General features: G+C 46.5%; 1 protein-coding gene across 1 annotated transcript; it reads left to right on the plus strand.

The window, feature by feature from the left end:
• The first annotated feature begins 814 nt into the window (after positions 1-814).
• On the plus strand, positions 815-3,659 carry LOC109768958 (BIIDXI-like protein At5g11420). Its single transcript, XM_020327695.4, has 2 exons — positions 815-1,015; positions 2,360-3,659. The coding sequence occupies exons 1-2, from the start codon at positions 949-951 to the stop codon at positions 3,403-3,405; spliced, it is 1,113 nt and encodes a 370-aa protein (XP_020183284.1). The 5' UTR covers positions 815-948; the 3' UTR covers positions 3,406-3,659.
• The last annotated feature ends 22,617 nt before the right edge of the window (positions 3,660-26,276 follow it).

Below are 26,276 nucleotides of genomic sequence, written 5' to 3' on the forward strand. Positions count from 1 at the left end.
CACGGCACATGGAGACGATAGAGAACCCTCGCTTGTTTTATGGGGCAGGCGGGCAGCAGCGGATCGTTCACTTAACTTGGGCCGCAACAGCGTGCAATCAAGACGCTGTGACTCGTGTCCCTGTCGTGCCGCTGCGCTCCTTGACCCCGGTCTGACCATGATTGATTCTCTCCCTCTCTCGCTTTTTCCTGGTGAGAAATTGACCATGATTGACCGGAGGCATGGAACGGAAGAGCTAGTCTGCTACCCTTCATCCTGAATTACTTCTGGCGAAAATGAATAAGACCGAGCTAGGGAGTACTAAACATGAGTACACCGTATCTATCTATCATCTCCTGTTGAAAAAAAAATTCTTTCTATCATCTTTACGGCCTCTGAAACAAACCAGGCAGCGCTAGTACGGAGAGAAAATATCCAAGGATTTAAGGGTGCGGATCTGTGGATGCGGCCAAGCCACATTTCAAGGTTGTTTCTTCTTGGTGTGGAGTGCAAGCGAGTTCCTTCTCCTTCTTGTCTTGGGTTGCATAATAATCATTTCCTTTCTGCCCGCTTCCATGGCTGTCTTGATCAGCGGATGCAATCTGATATGCGACGAGGGGCAGGGGTCGCATGGCTTCCGGCGCATGCACATGCACACATGGCCACCATGTGTCAGTTGAGGTTGATGCATGCACATGCAGACGACAGGATCGCCATCTCCAAGCCTGTCGTCGGTGCCGCGCGCCTCGCGCCGTCCGTCGCACGTTCGAGGGCCCAGATTGACGGTGGCATTCCTGCAAATACGGGCGTGTCTCGAGGCTGTTTAGACGAGGAGCTGGCCTATAAAGTCCGGCCGTGCTGCTCCGTTCGTCTCATCCAAAACTGAGAGCCAGTGAGTTTGAAGGAGCTCGGAGCGGCAAATCAAAGAAGAAGAAGAGTGAGAGAGAGACCAAGAAGGAGGACAACGCGATGCGCTGTGCCGTGGTGCTGCTGCTCGTCTTCGCGGCGGCGCGCGCCGCCGCGGTCGTCACCGACGGTGAGACACCTCTGCTCTGTCATGTACCCTCAGTTAGTGAGCTACAGTACTTGTCGCCGCATGATTTGGTTTGCAGGAGTACATGCTGATTAAGAGAAGTGCAGGATGTCATGCCTTTTTCCCTTCTTTCTTGCTCGTTCTTGTTGTCTTCTTCGTGTCATATTCACTGTGCTTCCTTGAGGCGCTCTACTTTCATTGGTTCTTCGTAAATCTGAATGCCCGGATTTGGAGCGACCAGTAGTAATATATAGTTAGTTTTTTTTGTTTTTGAGAAGTAATATAACTAGTTCGTCGTCAAGTATCGTACTACTGCTATGTTCAGACTTCTTAAAGGTTACTGCTGATGACTTTGAGATCCTCAGATTAACATACGTAGTACTCCCTCCATCCGGAAATACATAATAGAGAGCACGTTAGGCGAATCACCGACAAGAGATTTTTCTTTCATGAAAATGGGAAGAGTACTTGACCCGGTCTCACAGACAAGCGAGTCGTTACATGGTTGACCCACATGCATTAAGGACCATCTTGTGATCACAAACCGATCTGGTTAGGTATGGCACCATGCATGCATCAAGGATCTTGTTTGTAGAAAATGATTCTGGTTCGCTGTCATGTGCATGGTGCGTGAACTCGATCGTGGTCTGATTTTATTGACGTAGGGTATAACTGTCGGCCCACCCTCACATGGCAACGCATCTTCCTCGCATGTGTGCGTGGGCCACCTTTTCGATTTGAAACCAGTAAACGCGGTCTCCATGCACGTTCACCGTCCAAATGATCTATTTTTCTTTGTATAACTAAATACACATTAAGTACTTGATGTATATACTAACCCTAAGGAAAGTACGTAGTGTACTGGCAGTAGCGTGTGCAGAAACCGCCGCAGATCCCTGCAGCTACACCATGTGCATGCTCGCTCGATGAAGTGGGAAGTGAATGCGCCTGGCCTGGCACCCTCTCAGCTTACACTACGACGCCTGTCTGTCGGTGGCTGTTAAACGAAGCATGAGTTGGGGAGACAGCCCTGCGTGCTCCATCATCGTTGCAGCTTGCTTTCCTTTTCCAGCTCCAGCAGTAATGGCGCAGGCTCAGTGAAACACCAGAACTAAGACAAAAGTTACCTGCTGCAATTTATTTATTACATTCTTACTTAATCTTACTCGACTAAGACATGGTTAATTCTCAATCGACGTTATACTCGTGAGATCCATGCGGAATTTTCTTTTCAGTTTTTTGTTTTCTTCCTTATATCATTTGATATCATTTGACTGAGACTTCGTTAAGTCTCAGTTGAGACCTAGCCACATCCATTTATTTACTCTGATGGGTTGGTGCATGCAGGGCTCCTCCCGAATGGCAACTTCGAGTCGGGTCCGGCCAAGTCGGAGCTGGTGAACGGCACGGTGGTGAAGGGCGGCAAGGCGATCCCCAAGTGGGAGACGTCGGGCTTCGTAGAGTACATCGAGTCCGGGCACAAGCAGGGCGACATGCTGCTGGTGGTGCCGCAGGGCGCCTACGCCGTCCGCCTCGGCAACGACGCCTCCATCCTCCAGCGCATCCCCGTCGCCCGGGGCTCCTACTACGCCATCACCTTCAGCGCCGCCCGCACCTGCGCGCAGGCCGAGCGCCTCAACGTCTCCGTCAGCCCCGAGTCCGGCGTGCTCCCCATGCAGACCATCTACGGCAGCAACGGCTGGGACTCCTACGCCTGGGCCTTCAAGGCCAAGCTCGACGTCGTGGAGCTCGTCATCCACAACCCGGGCGTCGAGGAGGACCCCGCCTGCGGACCGCTCATCGACGCCGTCGCCATCCGCACGCTCTACCCGCCCACGCTCTCCAAGGGCAACATGCTCAAGAACGGCGGCTTCGAGGAGGGCCCCTACTTCCTCCCCAACGCCTCCTGGGGCGTGCTCGTGCCGCCCAACATCGAGGACGACCACTCCCCGCTCCCCGCCTGGATGATCATGTCCTCCAAGGCCGTCAAGTACGTCGACGCCGCGCACTTCAAGGTGCCCGAGGGCGCGCGCGCCGTCGAGCTCGTTGGCGGCAAGGAGAGCGCGCTCGTCCAGGAGGTGCGCACCGTGCCCGGCTGGGCATACCGCCTCTCCTTCGCCGTCGGCGACTCTGCCGACGGCTGCAAGGGCTCCATGGTGGCCGAGGCCTACGCCGCGCGCTCCACCCTCAAGGTGCCGTACGAGTCCAATGGCGCCGGCGGCTACAAGCGCGCCGTGCTGGACTTCGTCGCCGTCAGGGACCGCACCCGGGTGGTCTTCCAGAGCGCCTTCTACCACATGAAGGCCGACGGCACCCTCTGCGGGCCCGTCATCGACGACGCCAAGCTCGTCGGCCTGCGCAAGAAGCCATCCGCACGTCGCCTCATGCTCTAATTAAGCTAGCCCCGCTGCCACGTCTTACTACAAACAATATATGCAAGCACACGGCGCCGGATCGGAGTGAGTAGTATTTATTGCTAGGCTTTTGGTGTGCCAACCGGGTGAGTATATGTGTGTGAGTTTGCCGTTGTCCGCCGTGCTTATACTTGCGGTTGCCCGGCGCTTGTTATTTTTGTTTCTTTCATGCCAATCAACAAAGAAAAGGGTCATGCTATGGCTTGGCCTGACGGAGGGTCACATTATCATCACATCACATAGGCCAGAATCAGGTGATGCAAGGCGCAATTCAATGGCAAATGCATGTTACTATTTCTCATTGAGAGAAGTTCATATTACAACCTCGAACAACCACCAGTCTAACATATAACTCTGAACTGCCAAACCGTTTATTTTACAACGTTAAACTATCAAAACCGGACAAAAAATAACCCTGCACGTGTCTGGCCATGGAGCTTCTTTGCATTAGTAAATCTATCTATCATAGGCGTAACAATACCTGAATCGGTGGCGGGCGTGACTTACAACCTTCCTCTGACAAGGATGTAGAGACGGAAGTTCTTTGCAAGATGAGACAATCAATTTGAAGCTGTGACTGTCCCTGCAGCAAGTGGAATAATACCAACACCCACACAGCCACCATGCATGGCATCGTGTGCAGACTGCAGAGTAGCAAGTATGAAACAGAGTTGCATTATATTCTACAAGCATCTACCAGATTTAGGTTCGAAGAGATATGGCGAGCATGAAAAACAGGCTAACCACTAAGAGATTGTGATGTTAGGCTCACAACTGAAATTTGTAGTGCCCAACACAAAATTTCAAGATAGTGGGCTCTAAACACAATTGCAGTCCTCAATTTCACGTACGTTTCGTCCTTCACAACTTACCATGTTTTGCCATGTCACACCACCAGGGCACTACACACTGCCCTTATACTCAATCTGGGAAAATTTCAACAAGTTTTGCTGAATAGAAAAAGATGGTATGAAAATTCAAATCCAGATCCATTTGGCTCAAAATGTGACCAAAAAATGAAGGTGCCCAGAATTTTGTGATGCACCCGGGGCCGAGGTAGTTCACAGTAATATCTACGGAAGAAGAGAACACAGGAGCCAATATGAACCAAAAAGGGAAAACGCGAAACAGATAGCCGCGGCCGGACCGGGATCATGGCATGCCCGTGCGTGTGATGCTTCACATGGACTTGAGAGCATCTCCAATAGCCGCCCAACGCGCCGCGAGCTAAAAACTACTTTGCCGCGCGTCCTTTGTCTCGTTTGGCACGGCCGACAGCGCTAGCTCCAACAGGCGCGCTAAAATGCAACGCGCGCGCCGCTCCAGCAGCGCGCGCGACTCACCGGGGCATATGCCATATATTGCATTTTGGACACAAAATGGATTTCAAACATTCAAAATGCAATGAACATGGCATATAAATTTCACACAAACAAGTTTATGAATAAAAGTTCATGCCCACAAGTTTCAAAATCATACCCACAAGTTCATCCAACCAAGTTCAAAATGCAAACCAAGTTTATGACACAAATGAAAGACACATCAAGCCTTGTCCTCGTCTTCTTCCTCATCTTCCGAAGACGATTCTTCCTCCTCCGAAGATGATTCTTCCTCCTCCTCCTCCGAATCATTGTCGTGCACCGCATCACGTGAAGCTCGGACGGTGTTGGCCCGCCCATGGCGGACGGAGGTGCACCCATGCCTCCCATGAGAGAAGCAAAACTCATGCCTCCCATGGCGGCCATGGCGCCGGGGGGGGGGGGGGGGGGGGGTGCTCCAAAGCCACCAATGCCTCCCATGGTCTCCATGGTAGCTCCAAAGCCACCCATGGAACCTAAGCCGCCCACGGTAGCTCCGAAGCCACCCATGCATCCCATGGCGCCAAGGCCACCGCCACCCATTATGCGAATCATGGCTCTTTTTTGAATCAAGACTTCTTCACGGGCAAGATTGACATACTCCTTTTGTGCCTTATTGAGGACAGATGTGTCCAAGAAGAACAAGTGCTTCTCCCATACCAACAATCTAGTTCGCTCCTCATTGCTCACCTTCCTCTCCTCCAAAGCCACCTTCCTCTCCTCGGCCGCCACCCTTCTCTCCTCGGTCGCGGCATCTTGGTTCCTTGTCATTTTCCTCACCTCGTTGGCTTGTTTTCTTGCCTTAACAATAGCTTCCATAGCATTTTTGAGCTCATCATCTCCTTTCCTCTTCTTCTTTTCTTTTGCGTCTTTCTTACACCCATCCGGTCGTTTTGGCTTCGAGTATGAAACCGAGTTGGGTGTGGGGCTTCTCTTGCCGTCATCACTTGATACATCACCCTCCTTCTCATCATCATCCAACTCAATTGTTCGCTTGCGTTTGTTCCTCAAATCCAAATCATCCAAATCATCACGCTTCTTCCATTTCTCATCATCCTTCAACACGTCATAGCAATGAGCCAAGGTAAATGGCCTTCCTTTCTTGATCTTCCCCTTCTTGGTCCTCTTCTCCTCTCCTTTGAACAAGGTTTTGTGCAATGTTGAACTACATGAAAACAAAACAAGTTAGCACTTCAAACACCAACAACAAGTATGATGAACATGGATGAAATGACAATTACTCTATCGTCCTCATTGGTGCCACTTGGGTTCAACTTGTCAACCGCCTTTTGTGCGGCCGCCCACTTTTGACAATCCTTGTTGATTGTCGACCACCGGGACCGAAGAGATCGCTCGGAGCGGTCAATTCCACTCACGTTGTGAACATCAAAGTGTTCCTTCATCCGGTTTCAATAAGCGTCACTACTTTGATCACCTCCAACGGATGGATCCCTCGACACTTGCAACCAAGTATTGCATAATAAGATGTCTTTGGCATTGGTGTAATTGCCCGCTCTTCCTTTCGGTGCGTCGACAATGCCCTCACCATCCTCGTCCACCTCGAACTCATGGTCATCAAAGTGCATGTCATTGGTTTGAGACCAATGCGAATTGTTGGAGCCAACACCCATAGTTGACATGTATGCATCATCGTTGAGACTACAAAATATATAGAACAATGCAAATAAGCTATCTATATGTATGCATTCAAAAAATAACAAGAAAAAAAGTTGGGGAATTTTTCTACCTTTGGGGCATATCGTCGAACACATTGTGCGCGTCGGCCGCCGGCTCAACGAGTGAGCTCGCCGGCGCTTCGGTAGCCGCCGCGCCCGTCACACGCCCTGCAAGCTTCTTCCTTGACGCCTTCGAGGTGCCGGAGCCGTCCGCCGCCTTGTTCTTCTTCGCGGATGTCTTGCCCTTCTTCGGCCGCGCCGCATTTGGGAGCTTCTTGGGGGGGGGGGGGGGGGGGGAGGGGGGCACGGGGCGGCGCCGGCGCGACGCCACCCGTCGCCGAGGTCATCCGCGACGGCATGAAGAGGCCGCGCGCGAGGCTGATGCTCGGAGGAGCTCCGGCGGAGGCGAGGCCAACGCTCCCCCCGCTAGGGGTTGCGGCGGCAGTGGAGGGGTCGCGGCTGTAGGTGGGGTGAGCGGGGTGCCGGCGCGTTCGTCCATCGGGTCCAGTTCGCCGGCGCCGGCGCGTGGGGCGAAGGTGGCACGGAGGAGAGAGTGCGGCGCGAGCGCTCATGTGTGCCGCGCGCGGAAGCGAGCGCCCCAAATACACAGCGTGTGTTGGCGATTCGGACCACGTACCTAATTCCATATGCCGCGCGCGGTTATTGCGCGCCCGCTGGAGCCACTCTACCGGTTGTGCGCGCGCTAAAATGGCCAAATTTGCGGCGCGGCGCTTGTTTAGCGCGGTTGTTGGAGATGCTCCGGCTGGCTGCAGCCTGCAGGTGGCCTATTCGGCGTTCTTTCGTGGTGCCGGCCGTGCCGGATTTTGTCCTTCGTAGCTCTCCATCAGAATCGGAGCTGCGCTGCTTGGTCGTGGATGGCTGAGTTTGGTGTGGATCTTTATACAACTACACGCGGCCTCTGCAGTGCAGGTTGAGTCAGTGATCGCTTATGAGTTATGACAAAGCCGGAGTCGTTTACTTAGTGTTTAGGGATAGTGATGACGCCTCTAGGAGAGAAGTGATGAACTTTGATCGTGCAATGAACTTTGATCGTGCATGTGGTCTCGGCGAGGTCCTCTTTGGAATGTGTGCCGCTAAACGGTTGTAATGGGTTTTCTCGGTTTTTCATAAGAAACTGGGCAATCTGCTTTTCGCTCGGTTCTACCTAATTAATTGCGCAGCTTTTCTCTTCTTAACGAATGCAGAAATTCTGCCATTTCAAAAAAACACACAGAAAAAAGGGCTTCTTCGCCGACTGCTACGGTGCTACCGGCGCTACTGTGGTGTGCGTTCACACGGAAGATCAACTGCAAGAGTTAAAGACCAGATGGTCTTCACTTCCCATAATTAACTGGTCTCAGCTAACTACTGGAATCCATGAGTAGCACGTGTCTGATCATGGAGCTCTCTGTATTAGTAAGGGCGCGTTCGGATTTCCTCATCTCCGCGGCTCCGCGCCGGAGCGGAGTGGCAATCCTGTTTTAATTTACAGAGCTGGTAAAATGCAGCTCCGCGCGCTCCGCTCCGTGAAGAGATGCCGAACAGGCGCTAAATCTAGCTACCATTAGGTGTAACAATACCTAAATTGGTGGCGGGCGTGACTGACAACCTTCCTCTGACAAGGATGTAGAGACCAAAGTTCATTGCAAGATGAGACAATCAATTTGAAGCTGTGACTGTCCCTGCATTTTCTTTATCTGAGCAAGTGGAATAATACCCACACCCACACAGCCACCATGGCATCGTGTGCTATTGATCGGTGGTCAAGCGCCCAGCAGAGTAGCAAGTATGAAACAGAGTTGCATTCTACAAGTCTCTACCGGATTTAGCTTCAAGAGAGATGGCGAGCCTGAAAAACAGGCTAACAACTACTCCCTCCGTCCCATAATATAAGAACGTTTTTGATACTAGTGTAGTGTTAAAAACGTTCTTATATTTTGGGACAGAGGGAGTAAGAGATTGTGATATTAGGCTCACAACTGAAATTTGTAGTGCCCAAGACAAAATTTCAAGATACTGTGCTATAAACACAATTGCAGCCCTTAATTTTCACGTACTTTTCGTCCTTCACATCTTACCATGTTTGGCCATGTCGGACTTCCAGGCATTCAACATGTCACTATGAGCCAGGGCATTTTCCTAATCTCATTTAGGTAACTTGTCATGCTCATGCAATCATCTTCGATTAAATGTTTTGATTATACGAAGGTGCGCTAGGGAGATAAAAATTAGGAGCTTCCACTTGACCACTTTGGTTGGACTCTAGGTATGAGCTCACGATAGAGTATAAAGTTAGTTCCCTCTACCCAAGATACTGCTAGTAAAGCCCAAGAGATCAATCTTGTACATTATCGGGTCCTGATACCTCCCGTGCACATAGGCAACGAACTAACAAGAAATCAAATAGGTAATTTACTAGATATGTTCCGCTTTTTATTACACGGAGAAGAAGAGGAACTGACAACTCCTAAACCACGATGGAGAAGAAGAGGAATCAAGAACCCCTAAACCTCAATTGATTTCTTGTCTATCTTATGACGGGAAGTGAGAAATATATAGGAGACTGGGCAGAGAGGTTGGGCACGATGCGACAAGTAGTTCCACCTTAATTTATTTTGAAAATGACATGAAATAGTGGGACACAATGAAGAAGAGGTTTGGTTTTCGAAAAGGAGGCTCACCCCCGGCCTCTGTAACAATGAAGAAGAGGTTACCACCCTACAACAACAATAGTAAATAATGAAACATTAACGATTCATAAATACATTCTCTACTATTGTTTTTGCTTCATATATAAGACTTCATAAAAACATGATATGAGGGTTGGGAGGTAGGAGCGTTGGGTGAGCACGAAGAGAGGCAGCGATAGCGTGGATCGATTAGGTCATGAGATAATTGCATCGTTGGCTCGTACCAACTAGTGTATGGAATAGAGACAACATCGGAATAGGGAAAATATCAGCTCCTTTTCTTGCCTCAGCTCGGCTGATCAGCAATCCCCTCGTCATTGTTTTCGGCAAAAGTGGCTTTGGCGATAAATCCAGTGGAGGACGCGGACTCCGTCGCATATCGATCCTCACGTGGACCTAGATTTTGCCTTATTAGGGTATCTCCAACGGCAACCCGCCAATTTCCACCCACATCCCTCCGCGGACAGGGGGACCAGTCCGTGGACATGGATGCGGGGGGGCCTCCATCTAACGCTGCACGCATATATTTCAACAACAATCCAAAAAACCGGACGAAATTCGTTCAAACTTGACCGGATTTTCATACAAATTGGACGAAGTTCATGCAAACATAGCGGATTTCATAAAAACATGTCGGAATTCATTAAGGCATCTCCAAGGCGGACCCACAAACCACCCGCATCTTGCAGACAGTGTTGTCCGGAGCGCGGAAGCTATCCAACGCGGACCTATACCGGTCCATGGGGCGGTCCAGACGCGTTTTCTCCCGCATGTTGGAGGCAAAGAGGGGTCGGGCACGATTCTACAGGTAGTTTCACTTTTGAATACATTTTTGACAAGTTTCAATTTTTACCAGGTTTCAAATAGTGAAACTTGATAACCATAGTATTAAGTTTTGCCAAGTTTTACCAAATTCCATTAGAATGCACTCAATTTATAATATGAAGTTTCTATTTAGGGTTTAACATCTAGGGTTTGGCTTTAGTATTTGAAACTTGGTGAATTCATTCTTCATTCTCGATTTCTCGTCAACTTTTAGTACTCCCTCCGTCTCAGTTTACAAGTCCTGCGCGTATACCTAGGTTGTCAATTTTATCACCCTAATATAAACTATATAACACAAAAATTATACCGTTTGAAAATAGAACATCTGAAGTTTATATTGATATATTTTTGGTAATATATGACTTGTATTAGGTTGGTCAAATTGACGACCTAGGGGTACGCGCACGCCTTATAAATTGAGAGAGAGGGAGTAGCTAAAATTTGATTAAGTTTTACACATGGGCGGACCGAGATCACGACATTATCAGGCGTGAAATCAGCATTGGGAACTGCGCGCGTACGGCGCAAGTTCACGTTACTACCACGTAAGTACTACTCCTATGGACCTCACGTCTGGTCTCATCGATGGAACCAAACACAAGCACATGCACGTGAACGTGTACCGAACCGGGACGACGAGGACAACGACGCGGCCGAGGTCGCGCTTTAGCTGCTGAGCTGCAGTTCGAATCCTTCCATGGATTGGCCTTCAGCATTAGCAACCGGACGCTCAGATGGGCTCAGGCGTTCCTAAGTGTAGGATTTTTTCTTAGCAAACAGATAAGTGGATGACTGAAGCAATCAAGAACTGTGTGCCGTGGCCCCAGCGGCTGTGGCTGGAGGAGGCTCGCGGCCAGCAGCGGCCCGAGTGGCCCAGCTTGAACGAGGAGGGGTCGAGTTCGAGTAGCTGGCGGTCACGAGTTAGCTGGTTCCCCAATCTCCCCTCGCTCGTCGTCGTCGCTTCCTCTGCCGACCGGGGCCCGGACGGAGTACATGCACGTTCACCCGATGGGGGACGACGGGGTCGGCAAGTCGGCGTGCGGCGCGATCAGGCGGTGGTGAGCGAGACCGCTACCGACACGAGCCGTCGCCGTCGCAATGCTTTTTCGGAAAGAAATAGTAAGAGATTAACCAAGTAAGTTTAGTTCACGACGAATTCAAAAGGGTCTATTTGTTGCTGGTTATTCAGTGGATGGCTCGATGAATGCTTGGTTGCCTATCTCAACAGCGTGCGAAGAAAGACGCTTTCCATCTTCTTATAACCTGAAATGATTTGGAAAGGGATTATTCTCTATCGTGACGTTGTGGTACACAACTACACGAAAGTGCTCTTGCGATAACGAGCTCACCTGCATCCTTTGCTACAGGAAAATTTGAAAGAATGCGAACAAAAATTTAATAACAAACATTGATGTGTGTTTCGCATGCGTCCAAATTTTTACGATGCAATGATATTTATGGAGGTCTGGACAAAAAAACTACCTTGTATTCACAAATGTGTTCGAAACATGTATTTTTGGAAATATACATCATGTATTTGAAAACGTCCAAAGTGTATTAAAAAAATATTTAATGTGTGTGCTAAAAATGTATGTTGTGTACTCACAAAAAGTAGACATGTGTTAAAAAGAAAACCGATTAAAACCGACAAAGAAACAAAAAGGAAATTAAAGAAAACCGAGGAATACAAAGAAAACCAAGAGAGAAAGAATAAAACCGAAGAAAACCATAAAAACATACTCCCTCCGTCCCAAAATAAGTGTCTTGAACTTAGCACAAATTTGTACTAGAGCTAGTACAAAGTTGAGACACTTATTTTGGGACGGAGGGAGTAGAAGACACTGTATAAAGATGAAAAGAATAAAAAACAAAGAAAATAGGTGAAAAACAATGAAAAACCAGAGGAAACCCAAAGAAAACGAAAAATGGAACGAGCGAGCGAACTGCAGTTATGTACGTGCGTCAGTGAGCGAATGCGCTGATGGTCTGACCTGGTTCGCTTGCCCGTAGGCGATTCCTAATAGAATCAGTACGGACGAGACATAGCCCTGGCACACTATTTGATTGCGGTGACTATATCTCGCATATAGCAAGCTGAAAGAAGCTCTTGCCTTAAGCATTTACAGTATCAGGCCGGTCCATTAGCTCATACTGAAAAGAAATAGAGACGAAAAAGGGGGGCACACGGGGATATTGATCCGGGTCTTCTGTCTGCTGCTAGACCCTGGCCCTGCTTCAGATTAGTGATAAAGTAGTACGGCGCGACCTATTTGAGGCGAAACGAGCCGGTTTTCTACTAGTTTTTTGTATTTTGCTTTTCTCGTGTTTTTCTTTGTTTTCCTCAGCTTTCTCAGGTTTTTTTCTCTTTCTTTTTTCACTGTTTTCCTTCATTTTTGTTTATTTCTTTCTCGGTTTTCATTGGGTTTTTGCTTTTCTATAAAAAGAAATTATTTCTTATTTTCATCAATTTTCTTTGTTTTCTCTTTGGTTTCGTTGTTTTTCTAATATATTTTTCTAATACATGTTTAGCATTTTAAGCGCTTGATTAACATTTTTCAAATACCAGATTAACATTTCTTTTAAACATGGTCAACATTTTTTCTATACACATTAATATTATTTTCCCAAATGCTTGACTAACATTTTTCAAATACAAGTTTACTATTTTTTAATACATGGTCCACATTTTTTATACATATTTAACACTTTTAAATACAAGGTTAACATGTATTGAATACATGTTTAACATTTTTAATTTATACATTTAATTTTTTTCAAATAAAAGTTTAACATTTTTTAATACATGGGCAACATTTTTGCTATACACGTTTACCATTTTTGAAATGCAGGTTTAACTTTTTTTAATACATGGTCAACATTTCTTCTATACATAGTTAATAATTTCAAATGCTTGATTCACATTTTCAAATAATTTTTTGATTATAAAGTTTTTTGGTGAATAGTTCTTTAAATACATGGTCAACTTTATTCACACATTGTATTTTTTGTATACATGCTCAACATTTTTTAATACACATTTAACTTTTTCAAATGCGTGATTAATACTTTTCAAAGAATTATTTAAAGTAAATTTTCTAATATATATGTTTAAGTTCTTTTGGAACTTTAAACAAAAGTAAAAACAGAAATGAAAAAGGTGAAAAGACATAAAAAAACAAAGATGTAGCGTCCAGCGCAGCTGGGCTAGCCCATCTGCAGCTGCCTTGACGCGAGGGTTCCCTTGGTCTCGCTACAAGCGAGAGGGGCGCCCCTGTTTGATCGATTATATTTGTTTGTGCGTGTGTGTGTGTTCAGTCTACCGGGTTTGCTCTCATCTCCTCCTTCTGTTTCCCTAAAAAACAAAGAATCTCCTTCATCTGCACTGATCGCCGGAGGAGAAAAAAATGCGGCAAGGCCGGCTCACCAATCTCTATTACGTGTGTGCTTCTATTTGCTCTAATCATTGATTCCTAAACACCCAAACTATATGGCTAGGGTTTTGAATTTTAATATTGCAATAATTGAGAACCGGATTACTGTGTTTATAATTTTTTGACGGTGCTTCACATCTATCTGAGAATTACATTAATATGTTTTTTTTCTAAACAAAAAAGACACAATGATCCATATCGTTCGATTGCTTAAGTAATTTGTTTTTTCAGATATTAGGGTGATCTTACCATTTTGCGGATCAGCTTTGTGTTCATTGTTCAATTCTATATATTCAACTACTATTTCACGTAAAATGGCTCATTTTGGAAAGTACTTTTACTGCCGGATATTTTGCAAATGGCGCATAAGAGGGGGTTGACATCATGTCAGCGATAGATTCTACGCGACAGGTGGGTAAAGTGAGTTAGAGGCTCGATTCGACAGACCTCTACTTGCTCTGACGATTGGCATGTTCTTTTTTTTTTGCCGGCAGCTGAACATCTCTGAAGGCTTGACTTGCTGTCCCACTTTCCCGCAATTCAGCCAAAAGACTCTCCAGAAATTCTACATTAACCGAGAAGCCGTGCGCTTCTTCGGCAGCTGTGTCTAGTATTGCTTGATAATCACACGTATGTGATGGAGATGTCCATGTGGAAAGCGGACTTTTCTTCCTGGGTCCGCCCCTGGTCCACACATGTACACAAGTATCCTGAACGAGTTAAACACCAAGACGACAGTACAGCAGCATGTAGAAGTTCCTAGAGTAATAATTCAGATGTAATATTCACAAGAACTAATCATTGAAAATTCAAGTGCCACAACCTGTTGTACCTTGTACCACAGCACTGAGAAATTACAGGGACTCTTCATTTATGATCGTTTATACAACGCGTGAAGAATCGAGAGCCGTTTACGGATGTGTGTACGTGATTATAGCCTACGGCGAGGAATACTTCTGCCTTACATGGGTGACAATATGATATTAGGATTGCCCCCCCCCCCCCCCCCCCCCCCCTACATGTTATATGGACACTCCAAGTTTTCTTTGTATTTTTTTTGTTTGAATGAGAGAACATTAATTGGCTGTGTGCATCTTAGCTATGCATAAGCCGGGTATAATACTTAATATTTTAAGTAATAAAGCGCCCCTTTTCAAAAAAGATGAAGCATCGAAATTTTGTGCTTGATTTTTCTTTGTGAGAAAACTTTCAATCTTTTCATCTTCAATCATGACAATACAATGAACATCAGAAATAACAAAAAGTACATCCAGATCCGCAGACCACCTAGCGACGAATACAAGCACTGAAGCGAACCGAAGGCGCGTCGCCGTCATCACCCCTCCCTCGCCAGAGCGGGGCGAAACTTGTTGTAGTAGATAGTCGGGAAGTTGTCGTGCTAAGGCCCCATAAAACCAGTGCAGCAGAGTGCTTGTTGACCCAATGAATTTTGCGGAGTATGCTGAGGCCGATCAGGTGCCCTCCACGAACTGAAATTTGTAGTGCCTAAGACACAATGTCAAGATACTGGGTTCTAAACACAATTGCAGTCCTCACTTTACACGTATCTTTAGTCGTTTACATCTTACCATGTTTGGCCATGTCGAACTACCAGGTATTCAACATGCCACTATAAACTGGGGCATTTTTCTAAGCTCATTTAAGTAACTTGCCATGCTGATGCAATTATCTTTGACTAAATATTTTTGAGAGAGTATAAAGTTAGCACCCTCTGCCCATGATACTATTAGTAGAGAAAAAGCTAACAGGTCTCTGTTAGGATGATCTCCACCGTGTGGGCCCAACGGTTCACCGGGCTCTTAGATCCGTGCCCTGATCGGGGGCGCTCAACCTATTATGGTTGACGGGTCCCTGTCACCTGCACTATATAAAGAGGTGGGGGCCGCGGCTCGCAATACGAGGTTCATCGCGACGCCGTACACCCCACCGACATCCCCTACCGATCTAGGGTTAGTGCAGTGCTGAGAGGAAGCACCGCCACCACTACTCTCTGCCATCACCGGCACCATGGCCGGCACCTGATACGTCTCCAACGTATCTACTTTTCCAAACACTTTTGCCCTTGTTTTGAACTCTAACTTGCATGATTTGAATGGAACTAACCCGGACTGCCGCTGGTTTCAGCAGAATTGCCATGGTGTTATTTTTGTGCAGAAATAAAAGTTCTCGGAATGACCTGAAACTTCACGGAGAATATTTTTGGAATTAATAAAAAATACTGGCGAAAGAATCAACACTAGGGGGCCCACACCCTGTCCACGAGGGTGGAGGGCGCGCCCACCCCCCTAGGGCGCGCCCCTGCCTTGTGGGCCCCCTGAGGCTCCACCGACCTCAAAACTCTATATATTCACGTTCGGGGAGAAAAAAATCAGAGAGAAGGATTCATCGTGTTTTACGATACGGAGCAGCCGCCAAGCCCTAATCTCTCTCAGGAGGGCTGATCTGGAGTCCGTTCGGGGCTCCGGAAAGGCACTACAAAAAAAGACACATCCGTGACATTTTGGGCTGAGAGAATTTTTTCTGTCTACTTATGACACTTCTATGACGATAATTGTGACAAAATCCGGTATCATCATAGATGTGGTGGGCTCCTACTTCTATGACAAAAAATCATGACAGAAAATGGGCTTTTCGTCCTGGGCGGGGTGGAGACGCAGCTGCATGACATTCTTTGGGCCGTCCATGACGGAAAAAACCGTGGTAGAAGCGAGGGCGAGGAAAATATCGGAGTGTTCCCGGTTACGGTGGGTGGTCGGAGCCGAGCGATGCACGGAGGTTTGCGCGTTTCTCTCATACACGCACGCGCGTGGGTGCGAGTCGTTGGGCTCTAACTGAACCCGAGCGAGGCGTTCGCCTACTGAATCCGAGCGATTGCACTGCAGGCTACGCGTTACTGAACCCGAGCGATCGATCGATGGCTGTTAACTGAACCCGATCGAGCGATTCCTTCGCTACTGCTGCTAACTAAAGCCGATCGATGCTGCCTCTAGATGAACAGTGAGCGTTGCTGGGGGGTTTGGATGAACAGTTCCCGGTGGGGGTGGATGAACAGGACCCCCGTGCTGTTGCCTCTGGATGAACAGGACCCCGATGGATCGAGCCGGTTGGGGCTGGATGAACACGACCCCGTGGATGGCTGGATGAACAGGACCACCCCGTGGAGGGCTGGATGAATAGTAGACGGTGGAGGGCTGGATGAACAGTAGCCCGTGGAGGGGTGGTTGAACAGGAGCCGTGGAGAGGGCTGGTTGAACAGTAGCCGGTGGAGTAGCGCGCGGTGGAGGCTGGATGAACAGGAGCCCGTGGATGAACAGTCGCAAGTGGAGGCTGAAGGAGGTCGACGGTGGATGAACAGTAGCCCGTGGAGGCTGGAGGGGGTCGACGGTGGAGATGAACAGTATCCCGTGGAGTCCCGTTTTGCGATACGCCACACCCCTCCCGATAAACAGGACCCCCGTTTCGACCGTAGCGCTCCAACACAAGTCTGTTTCCTCCGATTTGCGGTACTCCACACCTCTCCCGATCAACAGGACCCCGTTTCGACCGTAGGAGGTCCAACACAAGTCCGTTTCCTCCGTTTTGCGGTACGCCAGACCCCTGCCGATGAACAGGATCCCCTTTCAAACGTGGCCGGTCGAACACAAGGCCGTTTCCTCCGTTCTGCGGTACGCCAGGCCACGTTTCCATCGGCTGTTCCGTCCAAGCCTCCCGATGAACACGACGACGCATTCCGTTCCGACCCAGCCGGTTGGCTCCCCATGAACACGACGACGACGCAGTTTCTCCGTTCCGACCCAGCCATGTACACGAGCCCTAGCCGTACGTATGCGCGAGTAGGCGTTCGAGACCCCGTCCGTATGTACGTACGTGGCCGTATTTTCTTTCTTGCACCCTGGCCGCTGTACGTACGTGTACATGCTATGTGCGCGCCTCTACTACGACACGTGCGCGTCTACATCGACCAATATGTACGTACACGTTCGCGACCAGAATGACAACGCTACGTACGCTTCGACCAGGTGGGTCCTGACTGTCAGGCACTTCCTTGCGTGCGAAGATGTAGCTGGTGGGTCCCAGCAGTCAGGGGGGCGAATCGGTTTTTTTGACGCACTTCCTTGCGTGCGAAGATGTAGCTGGTGGGTCCCAGCAGTCAGGGGGGAAACGTTTTTTTTCACGAAATACGGTGGCCCGTCCGGTGGGTCCCTGCTGTCAGGTGGAGGAATACTTATTTTGCGCGTAATAAGGAGGCACTTCCTTGGGGCCGCCGTGGACCCAGCTGTCAGCTGTCAGCCTCTCCACATACAGTACTCTCTGATGGAAGTCGTTCCTTGACCATGTTGACCACGCCGCGCCGAGAGCACCAGGGTGGTGGACGATGGCGAGGCCTAGGAAGGGGACGACGCGGAGCCGGGGACGACGCGACAGTGGAAGCCCGCGCGGAGAGGAGTATGAGGGTTCACTGGTTCGGCTGCGGTGTGAGGCTGTCGTCGCCGCAGAATAACAGGGGGTGTGGGTGAGTGGAGGGATGGCCTGGCCAGCGGTGGGAGTAGTAGGGGGCGGTGAGGCCTCCGCGGCAGTACAGCCGGCCACGGGAGGCAGGAGCAGGCGACACGACCGGCGCTGGTTTGGGCTGCTGGAGCAAGAGGACCAGAGGTTGAAGAAGCACTACGGCCGTTGAATGGACATCGTACGGTCACTGGAGCTAGAATCGTTTATATTGACTAAGTTGACAAAGCCCTTGGCACGCGTCAACTTAGTAGGCCCACAGGCCAGCCTCCGAAACGGTGCGCCCCAGATGTCAGGGGGAGGAATCATTTTTGAGCGGCCGAAGCTAGAATATCCGAGATTGAAGAAGAAGCACGACATCCGTTGGATAGACATCCAATGGCCACTGCTGCTAGAACCGTGTGTTGACTATAATAAGTTGACAAAGCCTTGCATACGCGTCAACTTTTTTTAGGGGACGCGTCAACTTAGTAGGCCCACAAGTGTGTGGCAGAGAACTTATAGCCCATTTGCGATTTGTAAGAATGTACAGCCCATTTTTGAATTCTAATGGAATTTACTACAGCCCATTTACAGTTTATTAAAAGTACAACCCATTTTCTAGCTAGGACAACGATTAATAATTTCAACCAATCGTTCAAGACAGAATTCAATAAAATTTCCCACATTTTGATGGGATCTGAAATATTTTTATCCCGAAATTTCTAGTTAGATTAAATATAAATTTGTATTACGTAAAAATCCAACGAAACATTGCGCGTGGAATAATTAAAAATTAAGATTTTCAAAATCCATAAATAATATTTTATAAACTAATTTCGTGTTTGGTGCATTTTTTAGAGTTACTGCCCCAGTTTTTATAATTACATCCCATTTATTATTATTTAAAGCCCATTTTCCTGTTAAGCCTAATGCATCCCTCCTAGGAAAGATTTGCAGCCCAGTGGGGCGGAGAATAACAAGTTGACCTTGCCTGGGTATTCCTAAAAAAACGTATAGCTGGGCTAGCCATTTTCATCTTGAAAAAAATTAATATCTGGGCTGGATATCTGTCCTGGGCTAGACGGGCCACTGCCCGCCCAGTTAATACCCTGCTCTCCTCTGAACAACAACGAAAACATCGCCAAGAAAAACTCTGCAGTGCTCACGCCTCAAAAACACAAATACTGCTCGAGCTGCTTGGTCCAAGTTGTCGGCCGCACCTTGTGCAATTCTCTCGTTTATATTGACTACATAGGTTGACAATGGTGTGGGACCGTGATGTCAGGAAACCAGGAGGAAGCAAAAAAATATAGTTGTACATAATAAGGAGGCACTTGCGTACATACGGCTATGGCCCTAGTGGGTCCCTACTGTCATCCAGTTAAAATAAAGTCATCTCCTGAATCCTCATGTTCATTGACCATGTTAACAATGCTCGGCGCCACGGCGAGCGCAAGAACTCGAAGGACGACGGAGAGGGCCTCGCGTGCCCTACGGATGGTCTGATATAGTGCCCGCTGCTCATTCAGGAAGCCAGGATCATTGAAAACCTATGAGCACCTTCGAGAGACTGAGACGGCATGAAATGGTAAGGCCGCGCTTGGGAGCTCTGGTTTATTTCACACATGTATTAAGATACAAGTGTAATTTACTCGTCATCGGAAACAACGCGTAAAATACAGGCGTAATGAAACCGAGGGCCCGAGGTCTGTAAGTAAAACCGGCAAGTTACACGTGTAATTTGAGAGACCAGTGTATATTTTACTAGTCGAAATCGACCAACCAAGCGCTTCGCCCGAGACCATCTTCTTTTATTTACAAGCGTCAGTTTTGCAAGCGGTTTTGGTTGGAAAACGACGATCCAATCATGGCCTAAGATGATGAGTTGGTTGGAAGATCATATGGTTTCACGTCTAACCTACCCGACTTGTCATATAGGCTATGAATGAAACATAAGACGATGAACTTCTTAAGCACGGAAAAAACAGAAGAGGATGATCTTCTTAACAAGCAAATCACTGGCATTAGATCGACATGCAAAACAATACAAAGCATTATTCTCAGGAGGCACAGTGAACAGCTCGTGATGCCGCATACCACAACATTCCAAGCTCAACTTTGCAATCAAACACAAGGCCTAGCATTACATTGACAATATTCAGAACAAACTCTTAAAATATCTTACATAAGTCAACATACATGTGACTATGCATCTCAACAGAGTAAATATTTACTTCTGAACTGAAGACATGAATAGGAAAAAACGGTCGACGTTGCTCACAGCAAAGGGCGTCCCACTCAAAAATATCAAATGCATGTCTTCTAGCTAACATCAATGAGCAAAAATTGACAAGGTTTTCCAATTCTAATATATTAAACTAATGTCAACTTTGAGAAGCTTTTCCCATTCAAAATATGTAATGCCTATGATTGTGGAACGGGCAGGGTTTGTCATCAGTTTGTCATCTGATAGTCCGGTGGCTCAAGGTGACGACGAATGATTAGAGAACCATTCGATGTATTGTGCATGATGAAGTATTATGGAGGACACGAACCATCTGAACATTTTGTGCAGTTCCACTAAAATCAAGCTGAGCATCCCTGTGGATTTCGTATTTATATGCTGCCAGAAAACAAAGACACATCAGCACACACATGAATATTGGCCCTAGTGTCAACCCACCAATCGGTGGACTAACAAACTGGAAGTACGGTAAACAGATTACCATAACCAGATGCCCCATCATTGTTGCTTAGAGTGACATTGACAGACTTGGAGTCCTGTCCTGGCTTCTTGGTACTTGTTTGGGCACTTGTTTGCCCAGTGTTCCTCCGAACCACAAGTAAAGCAGCCATCTCTCTTTTTGTCTTTGTTCTTACCCTTCTTAATGGCCGACGCTGGCAGCACCATTCAAACATATAGTCCGGTGGCTCAAGGTGACGACGAATGATTAGAGAACCATTCGATGTATTGTGCATGATGAAGTATTATGGAGGACACAAACCATCTGGACATTTTGGGCAGTTCCACTAAAATCAAGCTGAACATCCCTGTGGATATCTTATTTATATGATGCAAGAAAAAAACGACACAACAGCACACACATGAATATTGGCCTGATAACCCACAAGTATAGGGGATCGCAACAGTTTTCGAGGGTAGAGTATTCAACCCAAATTTATTGATTCGACACAAGGGGAGCCAATGAATATTCTCAAGTACTAGCAGTTCAGTTGTCAATTCAACCACACCTGGATAACTTAGTATCTGCAGCAAAATGTTTAGTAGCAAAGTAATATGGAAGTAATGGTAACGGTAGCAAAAGTAATATTTTTGGGTTTTGTAGTGATTGTAACAGTAGCAACGGAAAAGTAAATAAGTGAAGAACAATATGTGAAAAGCTCGTAGGCATTGGATCGGTGATGGAGAATTATGCCGGATGCGGTTCATCATGTAACAATCATAACATAGGGTGACACAGAACTAGCTCCAATTCATCAATGTAATGTAGGCATGTATTCCGAATATAGTCGTACGTGCTTATGGAAAAGAACTTGCATGACATCTTTTTTCCTACCCTCCCGTGGCAGCGGGGTCCTAGCGGAAACTAAGGGATATTAAGGCCTCCTTTTAATAGAGTACCGGACCAAAGCATTAACACATAATGAATACATGAACTCCTCAAACTATGGTCATCACCGGGAGTGGTCCCGATTATTGTCACTTCAGGGTTGCCAGATCATAACACATAGTAGGTGACTATACACTTGCAAGATAGGATCAAGAACTCACATGTATTCATGAAAACATAATAGGTTCAGATCTGAAATCATGGCACTCGGACCCTAGTGACAGGCATTAAGCATAGCAAAGTCATAGCAACATCAATCTCAGAACATAGTGGATACTAGGGATCAAACCCTAACAAAACTAACTCGATTACATGATAAATCTCATCCAACCCATCACCGTCCAGCAAGCCTACGATGGAATTACTCACGCACGGCGGTGAGCATCATCAAATTGGTGATGGAGGATGGTTGATGATGACGACGGCGACGGATTCCCCTCTCCGGAGCCCCGAACGAACTCCAGATCAGCCCTCCCGAGAGAGTTTAGGGCTTGGCGGCGGCTCCGTATCGTAAAACGCGATGAATCTTTTTCTCTTATTTTTTTCTCCCCGAACACGAATATATGGAGCTGGAGTTGAGGTCGGTGGAGCAGGCGCGCCCCCCACCCTCGTGGCAAGGGTGTGGGCCCCCTGGCCTTGATTCTTTCGCCAGTATTTTTTTATTATTTCCAAAAATAATCTCCGTGGAGTTTCAGGTCATTCCGAGAACTTTTGTTTCTGCACATAAATAACACCATGGCAATTCTGTTGAAAACAGTGTCAGTACGGGTTAGTTCCATTCAAATCATGCAAGTTAGAGTCCAAAACAAGGGCAAAAGTGTTTGGAAAAGTAGATACGACGAAGACGTATCATGGCCCCAATGTCAACCCACCAATCGGTGGACTGACAAACTGAAAGTACGGTAAATAGATTACCATACCCAGATGCCCCATCATTGTTGCTTAGAATGACATTGACAAATTTGGAGTCCTGTCCTGGCTTCCTGTACTTGATTGGGAACTTTTTGCCCAGTGCACTCCACGTGTTGTAGAGTTTCCTATGCTCTCTGCAGACTAATCATGTCATCAACGTCTACTAATACTCTGTAAGCTTCTCGATCATTCCTTGTGTAATGTAGCGCAAACAGTGACTGCTTTTTTCTGCAAAGTGGTAAGACCAACTGGACCCACAAATGCAGCAGTTTGCCTTAGACACATTGGCTCCTTTTGTGCAGTTCAACTAAAATCAAAGTCAGAATAAAACCGAGCTTTAATTCTGATATCCCTGTAAGCAACAATAGGTATAAGGGAAACAATTACTGAGAAATAACGGTTGATGACTTGTACTCCCAGAAGAAAAACATCTACTGATCTACCTTTCTTAATGGGAAACAAAATAGGAGAGTAGCAATTATCAATCAGTGTGATTCATTCATATTAACTGAGACATTATCTTAACAATGCCTTGTTTCAACATGTATAAAGAACAACAAAGCAGAAAAGTATCATTCCTAAAACAATGCGACTGATTCATTTTAACAGAGACATTATCTTAACAATACCTTGGTTAAACATGTAGAAAGAACTACAAAGCAGGATAGTACCATTTGTAAAACACAGTAACTGATATATAATAACAGAGACATTATCTGAACAATACATTTCTTAAACATTTACTCCGGCCGATCCCTAACAGAAATGGTACTCCTGCCGATCCCTAACAAGTGTTGCAGTTTTGAACTAAGATTTAGTAGTTAATTCTGTGGAAAGTAGGTACTGACCTTTCAAGAACAAGATTTGAAACAACTCCTGAGGAAGATCTAAAAGAGATCTCAACACATATATGGAAATCCGGTCTCATTTTGTGCAGTTCCACCAAAATTAAGCGAAGCAAAATGTTGCAATAGCAACAAGTTGAATAGATATCCCTATTTTAACAGAGGCAAAAAGGGAATCAAATACTGGCCAATAAAGGAGGATGAAACATGCGGCCACAAAAATGGTAATCCCGCCAATCCCTAACAAGTGTTGCAGTTTTGAAATAAGATTCAGTAGTTAATTCTGAGAGTGGCATTGCTTAATTTTACCAGCGACATTAGATTAACAAAAAGTATAAACAATTCCAGGGAGAGTGGGTGCAACAACAACATGTGCTTCCATCTACTTATAAAGGGGGTGATGCAGAGTTTGTTGTAACAAAGCAACAAGCATAATGTCTGGGTTGGTCCCATTTTTGTTCACTACTTAATGGGAAAAGACAGCAATACAATTGCTTTAATTCAACATTTATTTAAAATAGTACCAATACAAGTAGCACAGTATCTCAAAACAGACTGCACGATCATGTGGACAAAGGCAAGTACCAACCTGTCATGACGCACACAAGATCACGTATGAATCTGCCAACACGAATAGGAAATCCAATCTCGTTTTGTGCAGTTGCACTGAAATCAAGTAAAGTCGCCGGTGTGACATTTAAGTTTGCTATAGCAACAAGTTGAATAGATATCCCTGATTTAATAGAGGCAAAAAAGGAAACAATTACTGCCAATAAAGGAGGATGAAACATGCGGCCACAAAAAGAAGCATCTACCTTATCTTGATGGAAAACAAAGTATAGGACAGTAGCATTTCTAAAACGGTTGCATTGATTCATATTAACAGAAAAATTCTCTTAAAATAGTTCAGTAGTTAATTCTGAGAGTGGCATTGCTTAATTTTACCATCAGCATTAGATTAAGAAAAAGCATAAATAGTTCCAGGGGCGAGTGGGCGCAACAACACCATGTGCTTCCATCTACTTATAAAGGGCGTGATGCAGAGTTTGTTGTAACAAAGCAACAAACATCATGTCTGGGTTGGTACCATTTTTGTTCACTACTTAATGGGAAAAGAGAGCAATACAATAGCTTCAATTCAACATTTATTTAAAACAGTACCAATACAAGTAGCACAACATCACAAAACACACTGCACGAACATGTGGATGAAGGCAAGTACCAACCTGTCATGACGCACATAAGATCACCTACGAATCTTCCAACATGAATAGGAAATCCAATCTCGTTTTGTGCAGTTGCACTGAAATCAAGCAAAGTCGCCGGTGTGACGTTTAAGTTTGCTAGGCAACAAGTTGAATAGATATCCCTATTTTAACAGAGGCAAAAAAGGAAACAATTACTGGCCAATAAAGGAGGATGAAACAAACGGCGACAAAAAGATGCATCTAACTTATCTTGATGGAAAACAAAGTAGGACAGTAGCATTTCTAAAATGGTTGCATTGATTCATATTAAAAGAGACATTCTCTTAAAACAACATTCGTTAAGAATGTAATTTACTTTTAACAGTGGCATTGCTTCAATTTTCCAGCAGCATTCTTAGATTAACAACACCAAAATAGTTGTATGGGACATGGGACATGCCAGCACCATGTGCGTCCACACGTAGAAATGGGTGATGCAGAGTATGTAGCCAAGAAGCATATCTGCGTTGGTCCCATATTTGTTCTCTTTGAAACTTTTTCCTATGTGAGGGCAGCAAATCTAGTCCTGCACAAACTACCCGACCCCCAGTTTCTTTTCCTTTTCAACAAAGAGTTCGGTTTCTTACAGATGTGTGTACTGGGTTACCCCCTATTTCCCTTTTCGACCTACAAAGCGGCTGGATAGCTACTCTATACTACTTTCCCTCCCTCCTTTCCTCATTGAACCACATCCTAGATTCATGCTCCACCCCACCGCACCCTTCTTTCCTCTTTGAACCAAGACCTAGATTCGACTACAGAATCGAAAAAGATCCGCATGCAGCTAGACCAATGACGGTTTCAAAGAAACTTATACCTTAGGGTCGTCGGGATGTGGCAAGATGTGCGGCGAGAGGTCAGATCTGCCCACACTACGTACGACAGCGAGGAAGAAGGGGTTGGTGGCCCTCCCGCATAGGCGCTGGGTGAAAGAGAAAAGCGCAACCGGTAGTGGATTGCCTCCCTCACCGAAGGCGATAGAGTGAACACTGCACCTCCTCCCCTTCCCGGTGCGACGGGATCCGGACGCCTCCTTCGCCAGCTGTGAGGGGGGTGAAAGAGACAGAGGCCACAACGCAGTCTTGTTTAGATCTGGTGAAGAGGGTGAGAGACTGTGAATATAGCAAACCCTAGCAAAGGAACACTGAGCCTCCAGCGTGTATATATATATGTAGTGCGGCGGGAGTGTGGAGAGTGAAAACCCTAGCGAACAAGCGCTGAGGCTCCAGCTTATATATATACTGTAGTACGGACTGAGCTCCGGTGCCTTAACTGCACCTGCTTTTGGCTGTATGACAGGTGGGCCAGCCACATTTTGGGCCCACCTGTCATAAACCCAAAGGCAGGTGCACTAAAGTCAATGAAGTTGCGTCCATATAGTACTCGTGTATACGACTAATATATAGTGGAGTGGTTTTCTTATTCTCTCCATAACAATCGTTTTAAATTGTGTAAGTACGAAACGAAACTCTTTATTTAATGTACCAGTGAAGAAAACTACTAGACTTCCGATGAACTAACGATCCACGCGTCCTGGTCGAACTTCCTGTCCTTCACGTGTGGTACACTACCCTCCCTTAAGTGAACAACCACACATGCGCCAAATTATCGGAAACGTGTGAGAGTGTGTACAAATAAAGAATTTTAATTTCAATTACCGGAAAGGTTTGAGAGTATGTACAGTTTGCCCTCTCTAATAATTATGGTTTGTTGTGTTCGGCCTAA

Source organism: Aegilops tauschii, chromosome 7, assembly GCF_002575655.3.
Source record: "Aegilops tauschii subsp. strangulata cultivar AL8/78 chromosome 7, Aet v6.0, whole genome shotgun sequence".
Taxonomy (NCBI): domain Eukaryota; kingdom Viridiplantae; phylum Streptophyta; class Magnoliopsida; order Poales; family Poaceae; genus Aegilops; species Aegilops tauschii.

What these genes read in the sequence shown, in the direction of transcription:
- LOC109768958 (XM_020327695.4), top strand. Translation starts at nt 949, where the DNA reads ATGCGCTGTGCCGTGGTGCTGCTGCTCGTCTTCGCGGCGGCGCGCGCC. An exon ending in CGCCGCGGTCGTCACCGACG is followed by an intron (nt 1,016 to 2,359) that starts GTGAGACACCTC and finishes TGGTGCATGCAG; the next exon opens with GGCTCCTCCCGAATGGCAAC.